Here is a 12360-nt window from a genome sequence, read left to right as displayed (position 1 = left end):
TACATTTATAATCGAATAAGATCAGTTTTTTAATGTTTTGTTTTCTCAAATAAATCTACATTACATAAATTGAAATTTTTATTGATATATGGATATCAACTAATATATCTGCATGGGTGGTCTCAAAAACAAATTTTTTTCATATCTCTACTGGAGAAAAAATAGGTTTACAGTTGTGAGTATACAAAATGCAGTTTATTCTCGTGTTATTTATTAATTGTATTATTTATTTGTATTACAACTGTAAACCTACTTTTGCCTACCATGTATGACAATTTTCAAAAAAAGAAACATCATATTTTAGTAAAGCTGAAATACCAAAAGCTGATGTTTCTATTCAGTATGTAATATCTATTTAACAGAATCTTCCTTGAGGACAAAGAGAAATAGTATAATTTATCTCTTTAAATTTAACATATATATAACAAATAAAGAATCAATTTCCTGTAAACTTAATTAGACATTACTCTGAAACTAGCTATCATAGTTAAGAAACTTAGGAACTTCCTTTCCAGTTACATTCATAAGAATAGCATATAATCAAAACTCAACTTTACATGGTGGGTAGTAACAACATAAAATAAACTTGAAATCTATGGATAAACTAAATATAAGGCTAACTTTTGAAAATTTTATTCTACCTTGCAAAATATTACATCAAATTTACTTTAAAAAAAATCTGACTCAGTTCTCTCAGACCAAGGATACCAAAAAACAGAGAGCAAGTCTGGATAATGGGGAAAAAGAGAAGAAAGAGAAGACAAGAAAGAGATGAAGACTTGAACAAGATAAAAATTAAGTGGAGAAGAAAAGAATCAAGTTTCTTCCATAACTTAAGGGTGCACCCAGCTAGCATTTTCCTGCCCATTCATACTTGCATCTCCTGTTCCTCTTTGTCTAATGAATTAACACGCTCTTGAAGTATGTTCTCCTGTTTTTCAAAATTCTTGAGGAGAAGCATTTCTTGAAATAATGTGACATGGTTCAGGTCAGATAATTTCATCTGAATGTCTAGTTTCAGTTTCTGGTGTCTCAGGAGATGGAGTTCTGCATCAAAGGTGACAATCAGTTCTTTGATCTGAGGTAGAAAAAGATTTGTGTATATGTTAGAAGAACAGTATTTTTTAAACTAACAATACTAATTTGTTTGGGTAAAAGCATTTTCTCGTTATGCCTTTAATATACATAGAGAATTACATGGGTGTGTGGTTGTGTCTAGTCATATAAATCATTCATCAATGGACTTAAATTTATATAAATTTATTAAGTGGCAGAAATTATATAACTATAGTCCTTCCAGCTATTTCTCTGCCATTGAAAAAGCCATTGATCAAGAATGCCGTTCTTGCTGTACTGACTACAAGCTCTTTGTGGATAGCGTTATGTCTACCTCTATTATACCCCCATGGTATTCTACATGGCCTTTCATACAGTAAACACTAAATAAACATTTCCCTCAACTTCTCATTTTGAAAATTTTCAAACCTACCAAACAGTAAATATTTTCAAATAGGTAAGTACAATCATGGACCCACAAGAAACCTGTTCAATCTTCTTATTGTAGAAATGACGAAATTGAGGCTAACGGTGATTTTCCTGAGATCAAAGCGAATTTGTCACAGAACTGGGATAGGAACCTAAGTATCCCAAGTCCTGGTCTAAACCTGACTCATCTGACAGCCTAATGATTTTTAAATCCTCAGTTTTGCTCTGATTTTGGCACAGCTTCTCCCCCACCCACCCCATCCCAAAGGAGACGAAGAGAGCGAGAGAGAGCCCCGAGGACCGATTCTCCTGTGGACACACATACAATAGGAAGAAGACAAACCATTCCATGTAAGACATCATGTTGGCTGCACATGATGGGGGAGCCTCAACTCAAATGCTTGAAATTTATGAGTCAAAGCCCAGGTTGTTGCTGAGAATGGCAAAGAGATCTGTGGGTTTGGGGAAGTAAAACTTCTGGAGAATTTCAGATAGCTTAAATACAAACAAAAGAAAACCAAAAAAAATTTAAAAAATGAAACTTTAGGTAGGGCTGTAGATTAAGTGGGTTTCCCCCCCCCCCAAAAAAAAAAATTTGTTCAACAAATTTGAATTATTTTAAAATTTCTTTGGAGGCAGGACTAGATATTTTTAGTACAACAGCATTCTGAAACTTACCACATAGGTGTCCGAGTTTGTAAGGGTTTCACTTGTTCTATTCTCTCTTATCCCTGACACCCTACAAGCTTTATGCAGCTAGAAAACATGTCTGACTTGAGTGGCATCACTACTACCTAGCTCGCACTGTCCCTGCTCTCAGAATGACCAATAAACATTTTTAATTAATAAAGTAAATTAGTCAATTAAGTCAAAACATTTTACTGAATATCTACTCTATGTCTGGCATTGTACAAGACACGGCAAGGGAATCAGAAGTTATGTACCTTCCCTTAAGAACTGTATAACCTAATTTGCAAGAAAAACTAAAGCACACAAAGCAGCAAGGAAAACTAAGGACAAAACATGATGCGCTGATTGTAGGTGCAATGGAAGTTTTTGGGTTGTTGTTTTTTTTTAAGAGTATATAATGTGGCCCTAACCGGTTTGGCGCCTGCGAACTGAAGGGTTCCAGGTCCGATTCTGGTCAAGGGCATGTACCTTGGTTGCAGGCACATCCCCAGTAGGGGGTGTACAGGAGGCAGCTGATCGATGTTTCTCTCTCATTGATGTTTCTAACTCTCTATCCCTCTCTCTTCCGCTCTGTAAAATATATTTATAAAAAAAACGAAGAAGAAAGAGAGTATATAATGTGGACAGAAGATTTGGAAGGGGTTTGGAACTGGGCTGAGTTTTGGATGATGACTCAACTCTAGTAGAAGAAAATAGCAAAAGAAAAAGCACAGGTATGAAATTCAGAATTGGGGGGAGGAAAGTGGGGGAAAGCAGGAAGCATGAGAATACTGGGTTGGATGAAGGAGAGATGATGGGTGAAGAATAAAGTTGGAAAACTATAGGGGAGTGCCTCGCTGGAAAAGACACAATGTGGCTGGTAGCAGGGAGCTAGCTCCCCAGGAATACCTCCTGCACAACTGCTCCCAATCTGGTCCTGATATCCCTAGAAATAAAAATAGCTGGCATTCTAGCTCCAGAACAATTTTGAAGCCGTTCATCACCATGAACACTCCCAGTATTGGAGCAAACTAGAGTATAAGCAGCAGAGGTTGGCCCATTTTCTCTGGAAGGTTTTTATGTTCCATCATCATGTGAACGCTGCTCATCACTTCCCCTTTGCCACGGCTTCAGCGAGATGCCAATTAACCTGGATTTGCCCCTAATGCTTAGTCAGCTTTCCAAAAAGGAAGAAGTTACAAAGCTCCAAAGTTCTGAGCAGAGCACAGTGATTTTCAGAAAAAAAAAAAAAATAGGGGTAGGGAGGAAGCCAAGCCATGAGTGAGTTGTGGGCTGGTCAGGGTTTGGGGATGGTTAATATAGAAAAATGTTAAATAAATAATTAATAAACTAGATAGACTTCCCTGCTCCATTCTCTTTCAGCTTTAAATAGTCACAGACTTGGCCCTAGCCAGTTTCGCTCAGTGGATAGAGCGTCGGCCTGCAGTCTGAAGGATCCCAAGTTCGATTCCAGTCAAGGGCACAGGCTTGATCCCCAGTGAGTCATGCAGGAGGCAGCCAATCAATGATTCTCTCTCATCATTGATGTTTCTATCTCTCTCTCCTTCTCCCTTCCTCTCTGAAATCAATAAAAATATGTATTTTTAAAAATAGGCACAGTCTCACCCCTTACCCTGTTGGCCAAATACTGCTGCATGTATATGTTTTTAATCTCCTTTCTCTTTATAATCTCCGTCTCTACATCAATTGGATCTGCTCTTTCAAATTCAGATGACTTTGGAAGATCTAGACCGAATGTTGATGTCCTTGACGCTCTAGACAATGACTCCCGTGTTGTCAATTCCCCATCCTTCGCATAAGAGGATCTAAGGAATCCTCCACCTGAGCCTACAGGTCCCGCCTGTTCCACTGAGGGGGCCTTTTCATCCTCATTTTTCATCCGCTGTTGCTTAAAAGCAAGGAGAATTTCCTCATCATAATGAAATCTCTTTTCAGGAACTTCTTCTGGGTGTATATGAGGGATTTGCGGAATGGGGATGTGCTTGGATATGTGAAGAGTTGACTGAATGTTCTTCAGCTCTTGTACCAGGCACTGTATCTCCTCGATGACAGCCACTTTAAGGTCTCGAAGAGAGAGGATGGACTTGTTCAAGTACATTTTCTTTGAATGGGTCTAATTAAAAAGAACAGAAAGGAAGCAAAATGACAACCCACTCACAAGGAACAGTTTCAAATATGATTTGCTTTTGTCCCCTGACTGAAATGCCTAACAAAATTTCAAGATAAAAATGTATCTGACTATTCCTGTTTACTACTAAATTACTCTTTTCTCCGGCTTTTAGGCTTTTCCCCATTTAGCTTCTCCAAAAGGGGAGACAGTCTGGCTATAATGTGTGTTATCCCTCAGCTGGCTCAGAGGGCTCAGTTCCCCTGTCCTCCCCTCCCACCACTCAATGCAAGTCCTTCCTGAAGGCTTGTACTCAGCTAGGTCCGGGGGCGGGGGGAGCAGAAGCGGGGAGGTCATTTTTTTATCTGAAACACACAAGTGTTTCTAAGTACCATAGAGTCTAGCTGTCCCAGTTCCTCTTCTTTCTTGGCAGCATTTATTCTCATGTGCTCAGGTATCTTATAGTCTGGGGATGTCTTCAGATTGAAGTCTCCCATAAACACCTGAGCCTCTTTGATGGCTTGCACATCTTTGGGGTCTTCATAGTCATCAGCAGGTTTACTCTTGTACCTATAAGAAAAAGAGATAACCCAGCCACAAATATACAATAAACTCTAATTTGTCTACTTTACTATAGGTATATAATCAAATTCAATCATGAAGCAAAAGTATGATTCTTAGCCTGCGATGTTACATTTGTTCAAACATTTTTTAAAGTTGATATTTAAAAGCATCCCAAGCAAAATAATAAACAAACAGATCCATCCATCCACCAGACGTGCTTAGATAATCCGAATCATTCATTGGATTTGGTTCATTTCTAAGCAATTTACATCAATATTGTTATTTATTCCCTCAATAGATATTAACCCTTGGAGATATTAACACTCTATTCATTAAAAAGTTAATTGAAATTTTTAATAACATAGTTTGTCACAAAATTTGTCATAACATTTTCAAAGAGGCATCTAATTCAAAATTATAGTATGGACATATGTATTTGCCTTCCCTACTCTCCCCAAGCTCCATGCAAATGATATGGTAGAGAAACTAAAGAGAATAAATTATTAGAAAAGCTGATAATGGGATAGGTAACCATGAGCAAACAGTAATAGTGATACACTTCTAGAAGACAGAAGATGAAATTACATTAATGGATAAACCAGACCAGGGAAAATTATAGCCTGGAATATAATGGAAGTACAGCAGTGGTTCTCAACCTGTGGGTCATGACCCACAGGTTGAGAACCACTAGCGGGGTCGCCTAAGACCATCAGAAAACACAGATATTTACATTATGATTCATTAACAGTAGCAAAATTACAGTTATGAAGTAGCAACGAAAATAATTTTATGGTTGGGGGTCACCACATGAGGAACTGTATTAAAGGGCTGTGGCATTAGAAAGGTTGAGAACCACTGATCTAGAGTCTCATAATACCCAAAATGTCCAGATTTTAATAAAAAATCATTTGTCATACCAAAAATCAGGATGACCCCAACTTAAATGAGAGAAGACAATTACCAGATGCTAATCCCAAGATGAGAACATTAAAATAATCTAACAAGGATTTTAAAGCAAGCAATCACAAAGTGATTATAAATATCTTTCTAAATATTTGCTTTAACAATTAACTAGGAAGATACTTAAATGAACAAATAGGAAGTCTCAGAAAGAAATGGAAGCTATAAGGAATAACCAAATAGAAATTTAGAACTGAAAAATAAAGTAAACAAAATAAAACTCAATGGATGGGCTCAATACCAGAATGGAAGAGGCAGAGGAAAGAATCAGTGAAGATGGAACATAGCAATTACCCAATCTGAATAACATAAATAAAAGTCACTAGAAACAAACAAAGAACAGCATCAACAAAATACACAGCGCTTCAGGGTTCTAATATTTGTAGCATTGGAGTCCCAGGAGGAGAGGAAAAAGAGGAAAGGACATCAAAAGGACTAACCTATATAATAAAAGCCTAACATGCTAAGTGTCCAGTTGTCCAGTAGTCCATTCAAGCAATCAAAGCATAATATGCTAAGGATATGCTAAGGTCTCTCAACCGCTCACTATGAAGTGCACTGACCACCAGGGGGCAGACAGTCGACAGGTTGAGCAGTCGCTGTAATATGCACTGACCACCAGGGGCAGACGCTCTGACTGGTAGGTTAGCTTGCTGTTGGGGTCAGGCCTATCGGGACTGAGCGAGACGGACCGGACATGCCCAGGAGCCCTGCCGCAGTCCCTCCCTGGCTGACCAACATCCCAAGTCCCTCCCTGACCCCAATTGTTCACCAGTGGGGTCCCTCAGCCTGGCCTGCGCCCTCTTACAATCTGGGACCCCTTGGGGGATGTCAGAGAGCCGGTTTCAGCCCGATCCTGCAGGCCAGGCCGAGGGACCCCCACTGGTGCATGAATTCATGCACCGGGCCTCTAGTAATAAATAATGGCTTAAGATTTCCCCAAAGTCTTTTTTTTGGCAGGAGACACAATTATACAGATTCAAGAAGTTTAATGAATCCAACAAAGAATAACTCTACACCAAGACAGATCATGGCCAAACTTCTGAAATCAAAGACAAGAGGGAAAATGCCTTCAAAGAAGCAAGAGAAAAACAACATCTTACATATAGAAGAAAAACAATTTTGATGACAGACAAACCATGGAGGCCAGTGGGAAGAAGCACAATATTTCTTACATGCTGAAAATAACAACTGTTAGCACAGAATTCTATGTGCAGTAAGAATATTCTTCAGGAATGACAGGATATCAAACCATTCTCAGATGAAGAAAAACTAACAGAATTTGTTACCAGCATACCTATCATAAAGGAATGGCTAAAGGAAGTTCTCTAAATAAAAATGAAATAATAAAAGAAACCTAGGAACAGCAAAAAGGAAGAAATTAAAATGTTAATAGTAAAAATATGGCAAATACATTTTACTTCTATCATCTGTTATGCTTGATGATTGAAGGAAAACTACAACACTGCTAAGTTTTAAAATGTATGTAGAGAAAATATTTATACAATGATATTATGAACAGGGGAAATGGGAGGGGGCAAAGGAACCTAAAAGCCAGTGAAGTCCTAGCTGGTTTGGCTCAGTGGATAGAGCGTTGGCTTGCGGACTGAAGGGTCCTGGGTTCGATTCCGGTCAAGGGCACATGCCTGGGTTTCCGGCTCGATCCCCAGTAGGGGGCATGCAGGAGGCAGCCGATCAATGATTCTCTCTCATCACTGATGTTTCTATCTCTCTCTCCCTCTCCCTTTCTCTCTGAAAGCAATAAAAAAATATTTTTAAAAAAGCAGGTGAAGTTTCTATACTTCATTCAAAATGATAAAATGTCATCACCAGTACATTGTGATACGTTGTATATACATAATGTAATACCTTGAGCAAATACTTAAAAAGCTATACAAGGCTATATAGTCAAAAACACTATGAATTAATTATGCTGGAACTCTAAAATAATTCAAGTAAACCTCAGGCAGCAGGGGAAAAAATACAGAAAAACAAAAAAGATAAAATAGCAGATATAAGCTTCAAATATCAATAATTACATGTAAATGGCCTAAATACACCAATTAACAAACTGAGATTGACAGAGTGAATTAAAAAACATAACCCAGCCGAAACCGGTTTGGCTCAGTGGATAGAGCGTCGGCCTGCGGACTGAAAGGTCCTGGGTTCGATTCTGGTCAAGGGCATGTACCTTGGTTGCGGGCACATCCCCAGTAGGGGTTGTGCAAGAGGCAGCTGATCGATGTTTCTCTATCATCGATGTTTCTAACTCTCTATCCCTCTCTCTTTCTCTCTGTAAAAAATCAATAAAATGTATTAAAAAAAACAAAAAACATAACCCAACTATAGACTGTCAATAAGACATTAACTTCAAATATGGCAATATAGGTAGGTTGAAGTAAACAGATAAAAACAGTTAAACTTTTGAATACTGCATGCTTTCCCGTTAAAATTAGGAACATATGTGCATGCCCACTCTCTTTATTCTATTTCAATATAGTACTGGAAGTTCTTAGCCAGTGCAATAGGAAAAGAAACAGAAATGTAAAGCATATAGATGGAATAAATTGTATGATTGGCAATAAACATGAACACACAGACACCAAAATTAAAAGCACAATACCTTTCACAATTAACAAAAAAGTAAAACATTTATGTGTATATCTAGCAAAATATGTATAGTATTTTATGTTAAAATACAACAAAATAGCCCTGGCTGGGTGGCTCAGTTGGTTAGAGCAGTGATGGGCAACCTTTTGAGCTTGGTGTGTCAAACTTCGCCAAAAAACTCGGGTAGTGTGTCACTTTGAGGAAAAAACTAACTCCAAGACTCTAGTCGCAAATGTTTCATCCTCAGGAGCAGCAAATGTTTCATCCTCGGCATGTGGCCGTCTCAGCGGCCGCGTGTCAGAAATGGCTACGCGTGTCAGTATGCATGTCATAGGTTCGCCATCACTGGGTTAGAGCATCATCCCATACACCAAAGGGTTGTGGGTTCAATTCCTAGTCAGAGCACATACCTAGGTTGTGGACTCTATCCAGATTAGAGCACATACAGGAGGCAACTGATCAATGTTTCAATCTCTCTCCCTTCCTCTTTCTCTAAAATCAATAAACATGTCCTCAAGTGATGATAGATGATAAATAGATAGATACAACAGATGAAAAAAAATCAAAGATATAAATAAACTAGAGGCCCGGTGCACGAAATTTGTGCACGGGGGGGCAGGGGGCAGTGTTCCTCAGCCCAGCCTGCACCCTCTCCAATCTGGGACCCCTCGAGGGATGTCCGACTGCCTGGTAGGATTGGGCCTAAACAGGCAGTCGGACATCCCTCTCACAATCCAGGACTGCTGGCTCCCAACTGCTTGCCTGCCTGCCTTCCTGATTGCCCCTAACTGCTTCTGCCTGCCAGCCTGATCACACCCCTGTCAGCCTGATTGATGCCTAACTGCTCCCCTACCAGCCTGATTGCCCCTAATTGCCCTCCCCTGCAGGCCTTGTCACCCCTAACTGCCCTCCCCCGCAGGCCTGGGTCCCCCCAAACTGTCCTTCCCTGCAGGCCCAGTCGCCCTTAACTGCCCTCCTCTGCCGGCCTGGTCACCCCTAACTGCCCTCCCCTGCAGGCTTGATCACTCCCAACTGCCCTCCCCTGCTGGCCATCTTATGGCGGCCATCTTGTGTCCACATGGGGGCAGCCATCTTTGACCACATGGGGGCAGCCATCTTGTGTGTTGGAGTGATGATCAATCTGCATATTACTCTTTCTTTTATTAGATAGGATAGAGGCCTAGTGCACGAGTGTTGGCCAGCTGGTTTGCCCTGAAGGGTGTCCTGGATCAGGGTGGGGGTTCCCTTGGGGCATGGGGCGGCCTGGGAAAGGGGCCTGTGGTGGTTTTCAGGCCAGCCACGCCCCCCAGCAACCCAAGCGGAGGCCCTGGTATCTGGGATTTATTTATCTTCTATAATTGAAACTTTGTACCCTGGAGTGGCGGTCTGGGCTGGCCAGGGTGTGCAGGAAGCTTGGCTTCCTCCATTACCGGGGAAACCCAAGCCTCCTGCTGGCTCCGTGGCTGCAGCCATCTTGGTTGGGTTAATTTGCATACTCATTCCTGATTGGCTGGTAGGCGTGGCTTGTGGGTGTAGTGGAGGTACAGTCAATTTGCATATCATTCTTTTATTAGATAGGATGGAGAGTCATACTATGTCCATGGATTAGAAGACTCAACATAATAAATACAGTGGAACCTTGGTCAGTTCTCAAACTTAATTTGTTCTGGAAGGCTGTTTGAGAAGCTATTTGTTAAAAAAAACAAATCATTTTTTCCCATTAGAAAGAATGTAAATTGAATTAATCCATTCTAGACCCCCAAACGATTCCATGTTTTAACCTTTCTTATATACAGTACATGTCTAATATACTATCATACCTAATAATAGACAAACATGTAAATTGACCATGCCTCTGCTGTGCCCACAGCCAATCAGAGTGAGTATGCAAATTAACCCAACAAAGATGGCGGTTAATTTACATACGTAGGTGCCCAGTGCCTGGGTTCCGGGAACTTCCTCGGCACCCAGGTCACTCCGAGGTAGGCCCTGTGTGAGTTCTGAGTAACCTTGGAAGGGCCTGAGCCAGGGGGCTCCTGGGCAGCACCGAGCCTGCGATCTGAGCTGAGGGGGACCCTGCCCAGGCCTAAAGCCAGTGATCGGAGGGAGCTGGGGGGCCCCTGCCTAGGCCCCAAGGCTTTAGGCCTTGGCAGGGGTAGAGCCAGTGATCGGAGGGAGCTGGGGGGCCCCTTCCCAGGCCTAGGCCTGGGCCAGAGGCTTTTGGCCTGGGCAGGGGTGGAGCTGGCAATCGGAGGGAGCTGGAGGGCCCCTGCCCAGGCCCCAAGGCTTTAGGCCTTGGGAGGGGTGGAGCCGGCGATCAGAGGGAACTGGGGGGCCCCTGCCCAGGCCCCAAGCCTGGGCCAGAGGCTTTGGGCCTGGGCAGGGGCGGAGCCGGTGATCAGTGTGAACTACAGAGGAAACACCTTTTCTGACCCTCATTGGCTAAGCTCCCTGTATGCCACTGGTAATATTCTTAATAACTTGGGTATAAGAATCCAAAAAGGTGATCTAGGGTTTTTCCACCACATTCCTGGAGGAAAAAATGAAGGTCTGCTGCTGGAGGGCTAAGAAATGTCATATCCTGCCCTAGCTGGTTTGGCTCAGTGGATAATGCCTAGGCCTGCCGACCACAGGGTCTGGGTTCAATTCTGATCAAGGGCATGTACCTAGGTTGCAGGCTCCTCCCTGGCTGGGGTCCAGATCAGGGCTCATGCTGGAGGCAACCAATCAAAGTGTTCCTCTCACTTTGTTGTTTCTCTCTGTCTTTCCCTTTCTCTTCCTCATTCTCTAAAAGTCAATGGAAACATATCCTCAGGTGAGGATAAAAAAAAGAAAGAAAGAAAGAAATGTCATATCCTATGAAAGACACATCTTGAAAATGCCTAAAGAAAGTTGTCATTTTTTCATGCCGAAGGGACTGGAGTCCATGTTGATGAAAACACCTTGGTGGCTGCAGTGACTGGCAGTGGCTGCAGCAGCAGGGTGATGGGGCTGGTGCCTTCCCCTGATCAGCCCGGTCGCCTCCCACAAAGGGAGGCCAGACTGCGGCTTAGGCCCGCTTCACCTGGGGAGTGGGCCTAAGCCGTCAGCAGGACATCCCCTGAGGGCTCCCAGTATGTGAGAGGGGGCAGGCTGGGCTGAGGGACCCCCCTCCCAGTGCACAAATTTCGTGCACCGGGCCCCTAGTCCTATTTAATAAAAGCATAATATGCAAATCGACCAAATGGTGAAATGACCAGTCGCTATGACGTGCACTGACCACAACGGGGCAGACACTCAATACAGGAGCAAGGGGTCCCAGACTACGAGAGGGCGCAAGCCAGGCTGAGGGACACCCCCTTTCCCCCAGTGCACAAATCTCGTGCACCGGGCCTCTAGTTTAATCTATAAATAAACACTTCTTTTCTTAAATTTATCGAATCACCCCCTACTAGCCTTAAACGACTCACTTTTAGCATTCGGTCCAGGGATGTATTTCAGGTCAGCATGCAGCATCTTTGCTTGTTCATCTATCACTGCCTTGGAAATGGCTGTCACTGGCTAATTGCTTTTTGTTTATCCGAATCAACAACAGTTTTTCTACCTCTGCAATTGTCTGTGATCATTGTTTCTTTCACACCCTTAGCAGCATTTGCATTCTTTTTTTTTTAAATATATTTTATTGATTTTTCACAGAGAGGAAGAGAGAGGGATAGAGAGTTAGAAACATCGATGAGAGAGAAACATCGATTAGCTGCCTCTTGCACAACCCCTACTGGGGATGTGCCCGCAACCAAGGTACATGCCCTTGACCGGAATTGAACCTGGGACCTTTCAGTCTGCAGGCCAACGCTCTATCCACTGAGCCAAACCGGTTTCGGCAGCATTTGCATTCTTGATGGCCTCTTTATGTTTTAAAATTGTGCTAAGTGTTGACTGTGGATTTTGCTGGCAACCAAAGCATT

General features: G+C 42.1%; 1 protein-coding gene across 1 annotated transcript in view; it reads right to left on the bottom strand.

Moving 5' to 3' along the window:
• Window positions 1–12360, bottom strand: part of CFAP44 (cilia and flagella associated protein 44) — a 108666-nt gene that overhangs the window by 22260 nt on the left and 74046 nt on the right. The window contains exons 25-27 of the mRNA XM_008146602.3: window positions 4675–4852; window positions 3788–4288; window positions 875–1078 (exon numbers count right to left, since the gene is read on the bottom strand). Coding sequence (XP_008144824.2) covers window positions 875–1078; window positions 3788–4288; window positions 4675–4852 — 883 coding nt within the window. The remainder of the gene's footprint in view (window positions 1–874; window positions 1079–3787; window positions 4289–4674; window positions 4853–12360) is intronic.

The sequence above is a fragment of the Eptesicus fuscus genome, chromosome 3 (genome assembly GCF_027574615.1).
Source record: "Eptesicus fuscus isolate TK198812 chromosome 3, DD_ASM_mEF_20220401, whole genome shotgun sequence".
NCBI lineage: Eukaryota > Metazoa > Chordata > Mammalia > Chiroptera > Vespertilionidae > Eptesicus > Eptesicus fuscus.
The sequence above is the reverse complement of the archived record's forward strand: the minus strand, read 5'-3'. Positions and strand labels throughout refer to the sequence as shown.